General features: G+C 39.5%; 1 protein-coding gene across 2 annotated transcripts in view; it reads left to right on the top strand.

Annotated features, from left to right (window-relative positions):
* Dct (dopachrome tautomerase) overlaps window positions 1–15,884 on the top strand; it is a 32,375-nt gene extending 16,491 nt beyond the window's left edge. The window contains exons 7-9 of one of the 2 annotated variants that reach the window (XM_076872496.1): window positions 10,980–11,181; window positions 15,480–15,485; window positions 15,712–15,884. In XM_076872496.1, the coding sequence (XP_076728611.1) occupies window positions 10,980–11,181; window positions 15,480–15,485; window positions 15,712–15,884 (381 nt within the window). The remainder of the gene's footprint in view (window positions 1–10,979; window positions 11,182–15,479; window positions 15,486–15,711) is intronic. The other variant, XM_076872497.1, reaches the window with a different exon arrangement.
* The last annotated feature ends 1,984 nt before the right edge of the window (window positions 15,885–17,868 follow it).

Below are 17,868 nucleotides of genomic sequence, written 5' to 3'. Positions count from 1 at the left end.
TTGAGTTCATAAATTAATGTAGTTATAAATGGTTTCTTGTTGGTTAAATGAGTGGTTTTGAAGTGGGTTAACCATCTTCAATGAATTAATTACCTGCAGGAAAGAAAGGGTCTGGTAACCTAAAGAGGGAAGGAAAATGGAGATGGGGTGCTGGGCAAATCAACTTGACAAACACCTTCAACAGTGGCAAAAAGACAGAAGCTCACATTTGTGGTACTTGGTTTCTTGGCTTCATACCTCTGAGTTGGAAGACAACCAGAAGAGAGATTTGCGCTTAACCAGGAGGGGCTTCATGGTTCTTTAACACCCCATGTGTGGTAAACTCCCGCAATACATTGGAGTCTAATTTCTGTTCTCCCTCTAAAACAAGAGGAAAAAAAATTGGTAAAACTTGACCGTGGAATGTAAAGTTGAGAATTTCAAGCTTTTATTTGTCTGTAAGAGATGTTCACCAATGGTTTCTCCAGAGACAAACAAAATTAGGGAGTGCCAGTCAGGGCCACGGTATTCAGCTGCCGGGTAATCAATGCCCTGTAGCCAAAGTCTTCTGGGAGCACAGCTGTACGTTAGCCCCTTGCCCACAGGTTAGTTAGCCATGGCCAAGCCTGGTTTGAAAGAAAGGCTAGCACAGTACAAGGTACTTCAAGAGGCCACATTCATATGATCTCCCTTTCTTATTGTTATACTTTCTGTATTGTTAATTCTTGCTAATCTTCTACTGTGCCTACTTTATAAGTTAAACTTTATCATAGGTACATATGTATAGGAAAAAACACTGTGTCTAGGGTTTGTTACTCTCTGTGGTTTCAGTCGTCCATTGGGGACTTGGAATAGATGGAGCCTCTGTTTTTCACTACTGTAGTTGAGCACAGTGGGTTTATTACTCCTCATATGGAGACAATGGAAGATGGAAGATGGTGGAGAGTCTCAGGCAGCAGAGGTTAGAAAGGACCGATGGTACTTGGGCATGTGATAGGTGATTTTGGGGAAAAGATAGAGTTTTGCTCTGGATTAGATGATGTCAGGAAGCAGGGGTAGTTCTATGATCGAAGACCTCAATAGTTCTGCACAGGGAGGAAGGACTAGGCTTAGGTTACCAGTAAATCAGTGGTCAGGAAGGAAAGAGTTGGGTATTTTGTGGCTTGGGTCATGTTCACATTTTGTCTAGGTTCAGATGTGGCTATGGAGTTGACTGGTTTTTATCCTGGTCCATCACAGAGTGCCATGTCTGATGTTCTGTGGAATTATTTACGTCTGACTAGAAGACATCGAGGCTTGGGCCATGGTAGTAGGCCACCTCCTAGATGTTGGGGTCTGCTTTGATCCTCTCAGGTACAGATCAGTAAATCTGGCTTAGGAGGTTTACATGACATAACCTCTCATGTTTCAGCCACTGAACCCCAACAAAGGCTCTGCTTTACAGGCATTCATTTTACCATTATCTATTTTAACATTGTTTTCTGCTTTACATGTCTTAGATGGCTTGGGAGCAATTGCAAGAAGAAATTTCACCCCTTGTCCTTTTTGTTGTTTTGTTTGGGTAGTAGGGATTGAACACAGGCATACTTTACCACTGAGCTGCATCCCATCCCTTTTTACTTTTTTATTCTTAATTTTTTTTTTAAAGAGAGAGTGAGAGAGGAGAGAGAGAGAGAGAGAGAGAGAGAGAGAGAGAGAGAGAGAGAGAATTTTTAATATTTATTTTTTAGTTATCGGCGGATACAACATCTTTGTTTGTATGTGGTGCTGAGGATTGAACCCGGGCCGCACGCATGCCAGGCGAGCGCGCTACCGCTTGAGCCACATCCCCAGCCCCTTATTCTTAATTTTTGAGACAGGGTTGTGCTAAGTTGCTGATACTGGCCTCAAACTTGGGATCCCCCTGTCTTAGCCTCCTAAGTCATTGGGATTACAGGTGTGTGCCACTTTGCCAGGCTTCTGAGTTTATACTGGACTATGGCCAAAAACACTGTTCCTTTTTCCGGAGTTTACTTCACCTCAACGTGAATCTTAGTAATGTGTCTTAGTCTTCTCAGTCTGCCCTAATGAAATACTATGAACTAGAGAAATTAAATGACTGACATTTATACCCACCATTCTGGAGAGTCTGGGGTCTAGGATCAGGGTGCTGACTAACCTGGTTTTGGTGAAGGATTTCTGGGGTTCTTCACTGTGACCTCACATGATGGAGAGAGAGGGAGTGAGCTTTGCAGTGTCTTTTCGGATAAAGGCACTAATCCTAACATATCGGGGCCTCATCCCTGTGACCTTAGTTAGCCTTGGTTACTTCCATGTTTGGTGGTTCAGGCTTCAACATATGAATTTGGTCTACAGCACAACACACCCTCAAACTATCAGGTAATATCACTTTATTTTTCTGGGTTCCTGGGAGTCTACGTGTCATAGTAAAAAGAACGCTGGGTTATGAGCCAATTTGATTTTTTTTTAGTCCTTACTTGTGCAACCTTGGGAATGTCACTGAATGATGTGGAGCTGCTGTTTGACCTGATCTTGTGGTGATAAAAAGTGTTATGCTTATTAAAGCAACTCTTGTAGATTGGGATAATATGATGATGCTGTAGAAACTGTTAAGGACAATGCAAATGTTATCATAAAAATAATAATGTGTTTTATAGTAGTCAGTGGGAAGGAATGAGAACTATGAGTTGGGTTTGCATTTCCAAACCTTAATTAGGGTTCCTTATCTTGTTCTCCATAGTAGACAGTTGTACCCTGAGGCGGTTGACTGACAGCACAAAATGAGAGGTATTTCAAAAGTGATTTATTATTTTTGCTGAACCCAGGGTACGAAAAGAGGAGATATTCAGGAGAGTAAAAGTGAAGTTTCCAATGACTAAGCTTGCCTGATGACATGAAGAATGGAGTCGGTCAGGTCTGAGCATCTTTCTGGGGCTTCCCAATGAGATCCAGGAAATCCTGCAATAGAAGCAGTTGGCAGAGCTGGTTCTTCCTTCTAACATATGTTTCTCTGCTCAGCTTTGTGTGGTAGCAGTAAATGAAGGGGTTTTCATAAGTGCGGCCTGTTGGTCCCACCTGCAGCCAGGCCCAGGGCTTCTCTGTGAGGGCTCCCCAGCCACCTTTCTCATCTTGAAGCCTGCCTTGTCCAACAGTTCTGACTTGATCTTTCAGATCATGTTTCTGGCTACCATCTCAGCCCTTAGCTCATGCTGAGCACTTCCGGTGTCTGCCTTCTCTGCTATTTATCTATCTATATGTCTCGAAATATATTTTTTTTTATTAAAACAGACATTTTCAACTACATAATTAATACACATGATAATATACATAAGGAAAATGTCACAATACTTCTCATCCAGAATTCAAAAATATTATGAATGGAACCATGGACTCCTCTGACAAATTGGGAATGACACCCCAAACCTTTCTCTACTCCTACAAGAAATAATGGTGGTGCTAGTAATTTGGTTTTCAGCATCCCACCTCTCTAGAACTGCTAGCTCCTTCTTTGGAAGAAGCCAACCAGGTGCACAGGGGAAGGCAACATTTTTCTGCAAGTGGCCAGAGAGCAAATATCCTTGGCTTTTGGGACCAGATGGTCCCTATTGCCACTCCTTAGCTCTGCTACTGTAGTATGAAAGCAGGCATGGATAATGCATAAGCAAACAAGTGTGGTATTCCAATAAAACTTTATTTAGAAAAACAGGGGGTGGGCCCATATGGTATTTTTCTGTGCTTGGAATATTTCATTTAACATAACGTCCCGGGCTTTACTTTGCTGCCCCTTATTCTGGGGAATCAATGCCCTTTCTATGCAATCAGACTATCTCTAATATTACTCTTCCTACATGAGGTGAAAACCCATATTAAAACTTTATGGGTAAATAATCCCATGACTACGTGTAGTTCAAAGATATTAGTTATATAATCATGTTGGTCTTCATTACATTTAATATCTTTGATACTTAAAATTGTGCTTTCTTTGGAGACATGCTATCATATACACATAAATAAACCAAAGCCACAGACTTTCTTTGAAGACTCAGAGGAATAATGACACTGGTTTTGGAAAGACACCCCTTACCTTAGGCTATTTACAAACAGTTTTATGTAGAAGCCAATTCAGCCTTAAAATTGTGTTTTGTGTATTAAGATTTAAGTTAAAGCGTGTCAGTTTACAAAGTTATAGCTTCTGGAATTTCAAATTCAGGAGGTAATTCATGCAAAATATATTGAATATGAAATTTATTAAAATGATTTTTCCTGAAATATTTTCAAGCAGGAGAAGTACAACATTGTGTATGATCATAATCATGAGTAAAAAAGAAGGAAGAACATTAGAATACAGGAAAAGCTCTGAACCAATCTCTGAAATTCTAATAATTTTTAAGATAATTGAAAGAAATGCACACGTCATCATGGAAAATAAGATTAAGCCACAGAAATGCTGAGTTGTGCTGCCTTCAATATTAAATTTAGATATAATCCAAAAAAGAAAAAAAATAAAGGAAACCAGTAGATCATACAGTTAAATATTTTAACTGCCAAGAGGGAAACTGTGTTAGAGGTTAGTAACATTCTTCCCAATTCCTTAAAAGTACATTTGGATGTGACCATAAGGTGTTTGTCTTTCTGTGCTTGGCTTATTTCTCTTAACATACTATCCTTCAGGTTCATCTATGCTGTTGCAAATGACAAAAATTGTCTTTTTGATAACTGGATTGTATTCCATTATGTGTATGTACCACATTTTTCTTATTTATTTATCTGTTGGATACTTACAGAGATTCCATTTTATTTTGGGTATTTGTGAATAGTGCTGTAATAAACATGTGAGTGCAGATTTCTCTCTGACATACTGAGTTTATTTCCTTTGGATATATACCCAGGTGGGTTAGATCATATGGTGGTTTTATACTCAACTTTTTGAGGAACCTCTGTACTGTTGTCCATAATGGTGTTACTAATTTTACACCAACAGTGTGCAAGCATCCCCCTTTCCCAGGTCCTCAACAGTGCTTGCTATCTTCTGTCTTTTTGATAGCAGTCATTCTGATGGAATTGTGGTGACATCTTTTCACCATTGTCCTTTTTAGTGAGATTGTTTGGTGAGCTCTAAGTTCTTTCGATTCCTTAGTGTCTGGAAAGAACCAGTTGATTAATAGTTGCTACTCACTAAAAAACTCATGTATTTGTTTTCCAGTTTATACACTGAAATTCTACCTGGACTAATTTACACAAGTCTTATTATCATTTTTATTTCATAGCAATAATAATCAATTGGGTAAGATAGATTCATTAATTCAGGAATATAAAACAAGAGAAAATAAATTTCTAAAAACAAATACCTAATAGATTTCCGAGAGTTAACCCTGTAAGACCACTTCTGATTCTACTGTCCTAGGCTACAATATAGGAAAATGAAAAGTTCTCAATAACAAGTATGAAATACTTCTGAGTTTAGCTGAAGTTTTATTTTTATTTTTTTTAGTTGTAGATGGACACAATAGCTTTATTTCATTTTTATTTATTTTTATGAGGTGCTGAGGATCTAACCCAGTGCCTGATACTTGTGAGGCAAGCACTCTGCTGCTGAGCCACAATCCCAGCCCCTAGCTGAAGTTTTTTTTTTTTAAAGAAGTAAAGTATATTGCTTCATTCTCCCCAAGAGTGAAGAACTTAAAAAGTATCTACTTTTTCTTCAAATGACAAAAATCATAATTTGACTGACAGCTTTCAAAATCAGAATAGCATTATTTCATATCAAATTTTTATTTTGAATAAGTTAATGCCTTTTTCATTATTTATAATAACAGAAAAGTTGGTTAAAAAATTTGGTCCATAATTCATCTCAATTTTTCTGATTATTTTCTCAAGTTTTATCCAGTTGCAGCTATAATGCACACATTTCATACAATATCTCATCTTCATTTAGTTTATCTAATTTTAAGGTTGTTGCATAGTTCCCTGAATTCTTTACTTTATTCAGTTTTGGTGCTGAGGACTGAACCCAGGTGCTCATGATGCTAAGGAAGCCTTTTATCACCGAGTTAGACTTCCAATCCTCCCTAAGTTTTTTAATCTCAAAAATTTTAAATAGATAATTCACATGAGAATTCAAAAAATGAAGTCCTTATATCACTGCTATCTTCCAGCCACCCATTATAATTATTTCCTCTAATCTTCCAGATTTTATATATATATTTTATATATACAGAAGCAAAGAGGTTTACATCCTTATTAAAATGGAACATACCATAGATACTTCTGTGCCTTCCTTATCTATTTATTTATAATTATAGATCCCTGTAACAGTTCATTAAGGGTTTTCTTTTTGCCTCCCCCTCCCCCTGGCTGTATGACATTCTATTGTATGGATTTATCCTGAAATTTTTAACTGGTCTCCTATTGCTGGGCACTGTCTTTGCCCATTTTGTATTGCTTTAACAAAATACCTGAGGCTTGGTCAGTTATACAGGAAAGAGATTTTTTAGTGCACAGTTCTGGAGATCTAAGAACATGGCACTGACATCTGCTTGGCTTTTGATGAGGGCCTCATACAGAGTCAACTCGTGGCAGAAAATGAAAGACAAGTTGGTAGGTGTGAAAGATGTATGTGTTAAGAGAGCTGAGGCGAGGGGAAACACACTCTCACAATAAATAATCCAGCCCCCATGAGAGTAAGAACAAACTCATGGCTATGAGAAAAGCATGATCCACTCATGAGGGTGGATCTCTTATGACCTAATTACCTCTTGAAGTCCCACCATCTCTAGCTTGCATTTAGTGGCTTCTGATTTTTTTGCTTTACAAACGATGTTCCAACAAATAACCTTGGACTTTAAAATAATGCAGTCCCTGGGTTGAGGGGCAAATGAATATTCCTGATGTTGGATGGATGTTGTAGAATTGCCTCCCAAAGGGAAAGGACCTACCCTCTGCACACATGTACATCAGAGTCACAGCTCCCTCACTCACGGGGTCTTTGTTATTAGTTATCCTACCTTTTCATCTTTGCCAGGTAAAATGGTACTTCTGTGAGTTGTAATGTGCATTCCTCTCCTTCTAAGTGAAATTCAGCATCATTTTATCCATTTCAAATTCTGTTTGCTGCCAGGCGTGGTGATGCACACTGGTAATCCCAGTGGCTCGGGAGGCTGAGAAAGGATGATTGTGAGTTCAAAGCCAGCCTCCGCAAAAGAGAGGTGCTAAGCAACTCAGTGAGATCCTGTCCCTGAGTAAAATACAAAATAGAGCTGGGGATGTGGTTCAGTGGTTCAGTGCCCCTGAGTTCAATCCCTAGTACCAGAAAAAGAAAAAAATTCTGTTTGCATTCCCTTTCTTGTGGTCTGTCTGTTCATGTAGGACCAGGACTTCTGGAAAAAGAAAAACAAAATAAAACAAAAATCCATTTAATAGAGTCAGAATTAGTGGAAATGGTTTGTTCCCCATGTAAGTAAATAACAAAATACAACATTCTCTTTAGATATCTTATTTCCCGGAAAACCTAATAATCTGGTCATATAAAAAGATGTATTTTCTAGGTTTCATGAGTTTGTGGGAAGTGAACGGGATCATTGACAACATATCCAACCTCCAGAAATGTTCCCAGCAGGTAGTGGATGCTCAGTGAATTTCTGTTAGGGGTTGGGGGTGTAGACAGTGGAAAGTGTGTGTTTAGTATGAGTGAGGCTCAGGGTTAGGAGAATGTTATATACATTATTAAGCCTTTATTCTGTGACAGCCACTGTGCTAGGTGTAATGCAGATTTAATCTCTTAACTCCACAAAGCTGTGTATGGTGAAGTACTCTTCTTATTTTTTACATATGGGGACAATAGAATCCAGAGAGGCTAAGAAATGTGCTCAAGTGCACACCATTCAGTAAGAGGCTGAGCAGAGACTGTAAGAAGTTTCCTACTCCTCGTCCAGCCCTCTCACAGCAATTTTGTCTCTTGTCAGTTTAAACAATTCTTAACTTGATCTCTTCACAATTGCTTTCATTATAGCTGGGATAATTTAGTCCTGTTAGATCATGTTAATCAGAATTAACACTAATTGGAGAAGGGTAGGTCTGAATAATTTTTCATGGCTTTTGAAAAGATGAGGCCACTGGTTTTATTATATGTAGTTATGTTTCTTAAATGCTTTATTTACTTTTTTAAAAAATATGCAGTTTTAAAGTAACAGACATGCAGCCACACTCTCCTGAGCAGCAAACATCTGGGTGAGTTTTAGAAGAGCTGAGGTATCAGAGAGGATGGCGGACCACCTGTTTGGAAAGGACTCCAGGTGGCAGGATTTCTGTGGGCTCAGTCTGGGATGTTTTTGTTTTTTAATTTGGCAGGTGCTAAATGTCATCTGAAGATGTCCTTTCCAACTCTAGGCTTTATAATCTTCCTTACATGTACTCTACTGAGAAGAACTAAGCTTGGGCTAAAAGATGCATTATGCACACTTCATTATCTATGAAATAAGGCACGAACAAGTGGCAAGCCACAACTCATATACAAATCTAAGAGTTCTTGCACTGATCCTTTCTAAAGTTTTGATGATCTAGTGGCCAAGTGTGGCTTGGGGACAGTTCTGCTTCCAGGTAGGTTCTCCTCTTACATTACTTTGCTTCTGTCTCCTCAACCTGACATGTTGCTTATGGATGTATATTGAAGGGGTCCCTTCTTCTAAAGCTGACACACTCTCAGCAGTACCCTGTGGAGTCTTCTGTTTGTATCCGTTCAGGGTTTAATCCATAAAGTAAAGGCTTTCTTTTTCAAGGGACTAACAACTGAGTTTCTAGTGCTCTGGCTATTTTTCTTCTACATGATAGTATATCTTGGGCAATGTATGTTGTACACACTTCATGCATTTGTATGTATATCTGGACACAGTGCTATTACATACATCTAGGCAGAAGTGAGGGTTTCAGATGTAACTCCTTCAAAATGCTGGAAAAATACTTTCTATTCTGTCTGCTCAGGGTCTAGTGAGTGTAGATAGGGAATAGAGAAAATTAGAGCAAAATGGCAAACAAACCATCTTTGCCAAGCTCTGCCTAGAAGACACTGTTACTGCTCAAATGTCCTTTTCCCCTACAATTGTGTCTTTGTCCACACAGGCTGCTATAACACAGATACCATAGACTGTGTGGCTTATTAAATGTTCATTTCTCACAGTTCTGGAGGCTCGGAAGTCCGAGCTCAAGGTATCAGCAGGCTCCATGTGTGGTAAGGACCCTCTTCTTTCTGTGTCCTCATATCACTGAAAGCAAGGGCTCCATTTCCATGACCTTCACCTTTCGAAGGCTTCACCTCCTGACCCCATTACATTGGGGGGTTAGGATTTCAACATATGAATTGGAGAGGTCCCCTACTTTCAGTATAGACAGGAGATAATTTCTCATGTTTCACTAAAATGTTCCCAGGAAAAGAACTTAGCCGGCTAAGTAGAAGCCTGTGTGCTGTTTAACTATTTCCTGCCTATTACATATATATGGCTTATTTAGGAAAATCTGAAAGCAACCTTCTGATTATATTTTGCTTTAAATCCTTGGTAGAACAAAGGAGGGATAAATAAATATTTTCATAAAATAACAAGTTTGATAACATTTTTCAAAATTGCCATCAGGAACTATCTCATTTAGAAAAGTGACTGACCTACCTTCTTATTTTTACCATCTGCCTTAAGTTTGAACTTGGGAATTTCCATGCTTACCTGTGTCTGTGTCTACCATGTGACTTAAGGGATCACCTCTGAATTCCCATTTTGGTTCTGATTCCTAGAGGACTGGAGGAGTCTTGCTTCTTCTCCTTGGGGACCTAGAGACCTTTCCCTACGCATGCTAGAGTAAGCTGGAGCCTGAGACTGTATCCAGGCCTTTCCCTGCAGTTCTCGTTACTTAAGAGGTCATCACAACACTTAGTGGCTCGAAGCATCAAGAATCATTCCATTTCTCATGATTTCTATGGGTCAGAAGTTCTAGAAAGGCTTGGCCAGGCGGTTCTGGCAGTTCTGGGATTATGGTGAGACAAGTTATGGGATGCGCCTGGGTCTGTCTGTGTACTTGCGCCAGGTGGTGCAGATGGTACAGAAGTCTCAGGACTTTTGCATGGGGTTTCTCATGGGGGTTGGTTTGGGCTTCCTCACAGCATGGTTGTTTCAGAACCGTTGGACTTCTGTGGTGGCCCTGGGGTGTCAATCCCTGGGGCACAGGAGGGAAGAGAAACAGCCACCTTCCCTCAGCCCCATGAACTTGCAGTCTGCCAACTCTAATCACCAGATACAGGAGTCTTGCATTTATATCCTGTTGTAGAGTCAGAGATGTACAAATGGAAATTTTGCTGTTAATGTTTTAAAACACGTTAATTATTGCTGTATTTGAAAAGGACTTTAACAGCTTCTCAGAGAAAATAAAAATGAGCACTACCTGCATTACAACATCTTTAGATTCCCTATTGCTTCATAGCACCAAGAATTCAAGTGAGGGGTTTATAAAATGAATGGAGGGGTGTTCCCGATGAGGCAAATTTAAAAGCTCATTTCAAAAACATGGAGATTTTCTTTTATTGCTTGTTACTATCTTTTTATATTACCATACTGTAATATTGTCACCTGTTCCTCTTTCCTATTAAACCAAAACATTTGAATATTTACTAGCGTATAGATCTCATCATACTTGACATATTTTTTTTTCTGAAATTAAAATCAACACACCCACTATGAAGGCCTCAAATATTCACAAACCAATGTTAAAACTGCAACACGAATTTTCATTTGTTCACTTGATGAAGGGTCTACAATCCTGTTTGGAGAGAGATGTCCACCATCCCTGAAAACTCAGTAAGAGATGCCAGTGTGTATGTTGTTGTCAAGGGTGAATTGGGCACACAGCAGCTCCTTGGGTCAACAAGAGCTCTATTCCATTTGGAGAAAGCTCCAGTCGGGTTGGTTGGTTGGTTGGAATGGGCCCTTCCATGTTAAACGCCATGCTGTGCTGTCTTGCAGGTTCTCCATTCCTTTACTGATGCCATCTTTGATGAGTGGATGAGAAGATACAACCCTCCTGTGGATGCCTGGCCTCAGGAACTGGCACCCATTGGCCACAATCGGATGTATAACTTGGTTCCTTTCTTTCCTCCGGTCACTAACGAGGAACTCTTTTTACCTGCAGAACAACTTGGCTACAGTTACACCATTGATCTGCCAGGTAGCTAATACAGCTTCTACATGGGTGATTCATTCAACTTCTAAAAGAGCTTACTTTCTTTCTTTCTTTTTAATGTAATGTAAACCAAGACCTTTAATTGAAGCATTCAGGCCTAGTTAAGTTTATTGGCTATTTTCTGAAATATATGTATTTAACAAGATGAGTCGTTAAACTGCCAATTAAACATCAGAAAGGCACTAGTTGGCACCCTGTTGTTCTCGGAAACTGAAAGTTATTAAGGGACCTTATTTCACAGAGGAACTATTGACTCCTCCGCCTGATTTGACAATTCTATCAGAATTAATCAAATGAATCGAAAACTGCTTTATGGCTGTTTCAAAAGTCCAACCAATAAAGTCTAAATGAACTAGCCACATGTGACCAGGACTAGCAGGATGTAGGGATCCTTGCTTGAAGGTGGGGCTGGGATTATGGTGAGACAAGTTATGGGATTCGCCTGGAGCACAAAATTCAAAGGGAGGCCCAAAGCTCAGTAATTGTTGTAAGAAATAATATCAGGCAGTATTTTAAAAGACCAAAATGAATGTAAAAATTTGATGATGAGTAACACACCATCACCCTTTTGAATGCAGACAGACTGTTGTGTGGGTCTTTTACACACTTATGTTCTTTGTAACTGGATTAGTCCTTTTCATCCGCCTGTACTGTTCAACCCTGCGGGGGTAGGTTTATGATGGTTGACATTGGCCTGCCAGCAGATTGGGCTACATGGGGCTTTATGTGATGTTTATAAGTTAATGTTTTCTGAGTCATGGTTTTAAATCATAGAACGTTTATTGACTCATCTCATTTGGTTCAAAATTGGAGAATATTTTTGTCAGCATATCCCGGGAAATACTATGTTCTTTTGGCCCAGACCTTAATATGGCTTCACATGCCATTTCAAGAATTTTAGGAAAGTTTGAGAAAAGAAAGATAAAAAACAAACAACAACAAAAAAACCCAACAACAACAAAAAACCACCACAAAAATATCTGAATTTTCAAGAAATATGCACAACAATAATCTTCTGATCACTTTTTCCCATTTGTATCTATTTCATTTTCCCAAAATCTCAGTCTACAAAGAGATCAAGATGATTTCTGTGGTCCCCCATCGCTCTCTGACCTCGGAGTCTTTCAGGCACTAGAATCTGTCCCCTGTTTTTCTATCTAGATCTGCATCTCCTTATTCTTCTTTGAAGTAACTTTGAGTAATTGAGGATATGTCTTTTCAATTTCTTTTTATTTGCTCTGGGATGAAACAAAATAATAATTGAAAATTTGGAATGTTCCCTCTGACCTGTTTCGATGTCCTCTGGTGACAGCTGATCAACATGTATCATCGGAGTCCAAAATATGCCCATAATGTGCTAACTCGTCAGAAGATGCAGATTCATATTCACTTACTGGCTCGACAATGAAATCTGTAGTCCTGCCTGGGCAGATTTAACTGTAAATAGTAGGGGACTCAAAATACGCTTTCCTCTCTAGCTCTCACATTCACTGTAGTGGAGCCCAGCAAATGAGCAGGACAGAAGGACGATCAACAGCACATGGATTTAATTTGATGTTAGTTTGGATGTGCCATGGGGGAACTTTCTAGAAAGGAAGTGAAGAGCCAAAGAAGTAGGTAGTCCTGAGAACTTCCATACTGTTTTGTGCAAAGAACCAGCAGATGTGAAAGACAAAGGAAGAAGGGGTATGGACTTCCAAACGTGGCACTCTGTAGGAAGGTAAATGTGTGGAGGAAACTACCAGAGGAGGAGGGCTGTCTGAGCAAGGTCTGTGCGGGCTCTGGGAAGGCTTCTTTCTGCATCTGCTGAATCTTAATTGCCTTCATTTCTAAGTCACCCTCATGCCCAAGGGGTCTGTTCTGGGGAGGCATGTTCTGGGGTGAAGGACTGGGGAATGGCTCCTTCAAGGAGGTGGGCATTGAGCTAGATTTGAAGAGACATGCAGAGGAGAGGAAGGTGAGGGTATATGTCAGACTCAAGAAGGAGGGGGACAAACAGGGAAAGGCACATGTGGTCTAAGCGTGTTTTCTGTACGGGGTCAGAAAAGTGTCTCTCAAAGTGAGACAGATGGGCAGGCCAAATGCTTTGAGCTAAAGGAGAACCGAGGTCTCTCTGTCCTTCTCCTGCCCGCTCCCTGCCATCTTTCCTCCCAAATTGCTGAAGGGCTGTCTCTGAAGTTCCCCATTCTACCTGAAGGCAGGTAATCCAGAAGATGAACCCGCAGAACAAAGACTAGAGGTGACGCCCAGTCAGAGCCAGGAGAACTTTGTCCCAGATTACTGTATGTTTTTGGGAGTATGAATCTCTCTTAAAATCATTCACTCTTTCCCCCAAAGTCACCTATAGCCCCAGTTCCCTTTCTCCTGAAAAGGGGCTATGTGAGCATCAAGATGCCCTTCTTTCAGCATGCCTCCTGCGACTCTCTTGCACATACACGTTCATGCTTGTGCGCTGAACCTTTTGTTAATCTCTTCATTGTTAGTTTGTTTTATAAACTCAAATTATCAAACCTTCATAGAGTGGAGAGAAAGTGCCTTTCCCTCTACACCTGGCTGTAGTGAAAGGCCTGGACAGGGGATTACTGTGAATTAAGGTCTGACCTGTAAGAAGGCTGATTACAAAGGCCTTCAAGAGCCAGGCAGAAACCCAGCAAGATACCATCTCATACCTATTAGGGTGGCTACTGTTAAAAAAGCAGGATATAGTTAGTGTTGGCAAGGATGTGGAGAAATTGGAACCCTTGTGCATTGCCGATGGGAATATAAAATGGCACACCACTATGGGGAATTTCTTAGAAAACCGAATGCAGAATTACCATATAATCTAATAATTGCACTTGTTGGTATACATCCAAAAAATCAAAAGAAGGATTTTGAAAAGATATTTGTCCATTTATGTTCATAACATTATTTTTCTCAATAACCAAAGGTGGAAGCAACCCAGGTGCCTGTTAATAGATGAATGGATAAACAAACTGTGCTATATAAATACAATGGAAAATTATTTAGCCTTTAAAAGGAAGAAAATTCTGTTATGTGCTGCAACAAGAATAAACCTTGAGGACATTAATGTGAAAAAAGCTAGACATAGTAGTACAAATATTCCATAATTCCAGTTATTCAAGAATATAAAGTAGTCAAATTCATGGAGACAGAGACTGGTTTTCAGAGGCTGGAGGGTGGGGTGAATGGGGAGTTACTGTTTAATGGATACAACATTTCAGTTTTACAAGATAAGAGTTCTGGGGACAGTTGATGGAAATGATGATAATGGCCTCACAACAATGTAAGTGTCCTTAATGCCAACGAGCTGTATTAAAAAGTGGTTAACATGGTAAAATTTTCTGTGTGTATTCCAACACAATTTTAAAAAAAGATCACTATAAAAGTTAGGCAGAGGATTTGGACAATACTAAAAGGCAATCATTTTGGGTGCCTTAATAAAGAAATGGCAGAATAAAAATCTGTTTTAAGAAGATGTAACTGGTCGCGCATGGTGGTGCTCACCTGTAATCCCAGTAACTAGGGAGGCTGAGGCAGGAGGATTGAGTTTGAAACCAACCTCAGCAATTCAGCAAGGCCCTAAGGATTTAGAGAGACCGTGTCTCAAAAGAAAACTGAAAAAAAGGACTGGGGATGTGGCTCAGTGGTTCAGCAACCCTAGGTTCAGTCCCCAGTACAAAAAAATGGGGTGGGGGGAGAAGAGGAAGAGGAGGAGGGGGAGGAGGAATGGAATAATAATAATAATAACAACAATGGAGGAATCTGGTCAGGATGGGCCCTGGCCTCTATGGAAAGAACAGGGAAGGTAATATTATGTTTAGAAGGGTGTAGGGTATAGAACAAGGGACTGAATTTTTAGAAGAGCTGATAGTGGAAAGGATATTTTTTTGAAGAAATGACAAATAGTTCTAAATATATTAAAAATGAAATCACTAATTTTGTGGAAGGGTGCTTGTAGAGGGTTATATTCACCATGTAGAACATTCAGATTTTACAACTATTTTAATGGGCTACAGATCTATCTAATTCTGCTATTGAATGTCTCTTGTTTTAAGAGCCGGTCGGATCCCTTTCACATTTATCATCTATAAAAAAGGCAGAGACATAAGCAGATATTCCTACCTGATGGTTGCATAATTAGGGGTTGTAATTCCCTAGATACCATTTTAGCATGCATTTTTACAAATGAGTTCCTAACTTATAAAATAGTTATATACTTCCTTAGAGGGTTTATCTGCACAAAAGCACTTATTGTAACAAAATTTTTTTTTAAAATGTAGTAAGTTGTATTTAAATAATGAGGTGCCCTTTCCAACTTCCTGGAGAAAACAGTCATGGCTATGATGAACAGTTGGTGAGGAAAGAGAAGATAAATTGCATTCTGCAAAGGTAGTTTTGCTTTATCAATGAAAATGCATGTGATAGACAAATAAGTTTATTCTTCCCTTTTCTGAGAATATTCAGCTGATGGAAATCCTGATTGTGGAACTTTCTATTCTGCTTTAATTTCAGTGGAAGAAACTCCAGGTTGGAGCCCAAGACTCTTAGTGGCTTCAGGGCTGCTGCTGGCTATGGTGGGTCTGTTTGTACTGCTGATGTACCTTCAATACCGAAGGCTTCGAAAAGGATACACACCCCTGATGGAGACTCATCTAAGCAACAAGAGATATACAGAAGGCGCTTAGGAGGCTCAGACTCTACCCTAAAGAAGAGTTGGCATTCTGACCTTTAAAATAATAGGACAAGTCTTCACTGTTTCTCTGGCATAGCTTCCCCTCTAGTGATATCATCCCCAATACAGAGGATGTTCAGCTAAAGGTTCTGGTTTGCTTTATTTAACAAACTGTAGCTAAAGTGCTTGGGTCCTAGCTCTATTGTCAAATTGAGGTAGAGTTGACAGTTTTTGGTATCTGATAAGAATTCTCCAAATGGAAAGCACCAAAAAATAAATAAGTGAAATCATTATGCAGATTTATTGAAATGTGCAGTGCAATTTGCGACCTGGACAAGACTGTAGTTACATTTTGCTTAAATCAAGTGATCAAGGGTCTTTGACATGGAGGTGAGAAGTGTGTATCAATTAGCTGTTCATTATTATCCTAAAATACCCAAGGCAGGCTAACTTTATAGAGAAAAGAGTTTTATTTGGCTCATAGTTCTCTAGGTGCAAGATCCAGGGGCTACATTTGGTGAGGGCCTTATTGTTGGTAGAGTCCCCTGGAAGTGCATAGCAAGAGATAAGGAACACACCTGTGTGAGCGTGTCTATGTATTCCCTCTCCCTCCTTTTAGAATCTCTAGGGCTCAATCATGGGGTGCCCCCGTGGTCACATCTAATTCTAATTGCTTCCCAAGGGCTCTACTTCTAAACAATAGGGACTGCATGCATGTCAACATGAAGCCTTGTGGGGACACTCCAACCACATTCAAAGCATAGCAGGGCTGCAGGTGCAAGATGAATCATCTCCAAAGTCCCTTTTAATTCCAAGTGATGCTTTAGATGCCCTCCTGTCTGTCTTCCTTGGGCATCCTTTTTTTTTTTCCTTTCTCTACTTTTCCTCTCCAGTGTTAAAGATGAAAATAGATCTTATTTTCCATATAGGATGAAGAATGAATAAATGATCAAGTCAATTTTCTTTATACATTAGACTTCACAGAATGTATTAAAAACGTGCATTTCTTAATAATGGACCTACTACAAGATTCTATAGCTGGATAAACATCAATGCTATAGTGATAAGTAAACAGATAAGGGAATAAAATTATAGTGCTTCCTTGTTAATTAGCATGCTGTTATAAACCCATTAACAAGATGGAATCACTCCTTCCAGGGAAGGCTGACTGGAGAAGCCTGGTGAGGCTATAATCCCAAGCATGAGACAATTTGATTAGTGTCCCACTACTCTCAGGTCTCCTTTGGCTTATCCTCAACCAATTCCTTTGCGAGGTAACTTCCGATGGAATTTTTTTTACATGTAATGCATTAGGCTTATTTTTAAGAGTTGACTCTAGATTCATTAATGTTGCACTGTACTGATAGTAACTCATGAATACTAATCAATGAAGTCTTATTGTTCAGAAGCAAACCATCTGTTTTAAATACAACAATTCAGAATTAAGTGACTATGTTCTTCTAAGTAATTATCAGATCATGAGAAATAAGAATGAGGCCCTTTTTGCTATGATGTTCATACTTATCCTGATGTTCCCCACTTCTGAAAAGTTAATGGTTATTGAGATTTCAAAGCAAATTTCATCTGTTCCTTGTGTCTGTGCCTTCTCAGGAGTGGGGCTGAGTTCTAGAGCCTGGCTCTTCTGTTGTCTTGTTGCCCCTTGGTTACAATGACCATGAATCTGTCTTCCACATATTGGGGGGACCAAGAAGGGACAAGATTCAAAGAACCAGCATTTTACTCTGGAGTGAATTCTAAAGCCAGAGAAATGGACAATACTCAATTGCTACTGAATTTGAAGGTGAATCTCATAAAGTTACAGGTGTATCTGAGAGTAAGCTCAGCAATAACAACCCAGGTAACCTGGTGTCCTTTGTGGATTGAGATTTTTGGTCACAGTGCCACATGTGTAGATCTCAATTTCTGCTATTAACAGTATTCATGGAAAACATGGACATGTATCGTTCATATGGTCCTTTCTGGAAAGTTTATGCTCT

The sequence above is a fragment of the Callospermophilus lateralis genome, chromosome 12 (assembly GCF_048772815.1).
Source record: "Callospermophilus lateralis isolate mCalLat2 chromosome 12, mCalLat2.hap1, whole genome shotgun sequence".
NCBI lineage: Eukaryota > Metazoa > Chordata > Mammalia > Rodentia > Sciuridae > Callospermophilus > Callospermophilus lateralis.
This window is presented reverse-complemented; position numbering and strand designations above follow the sequence as displayed.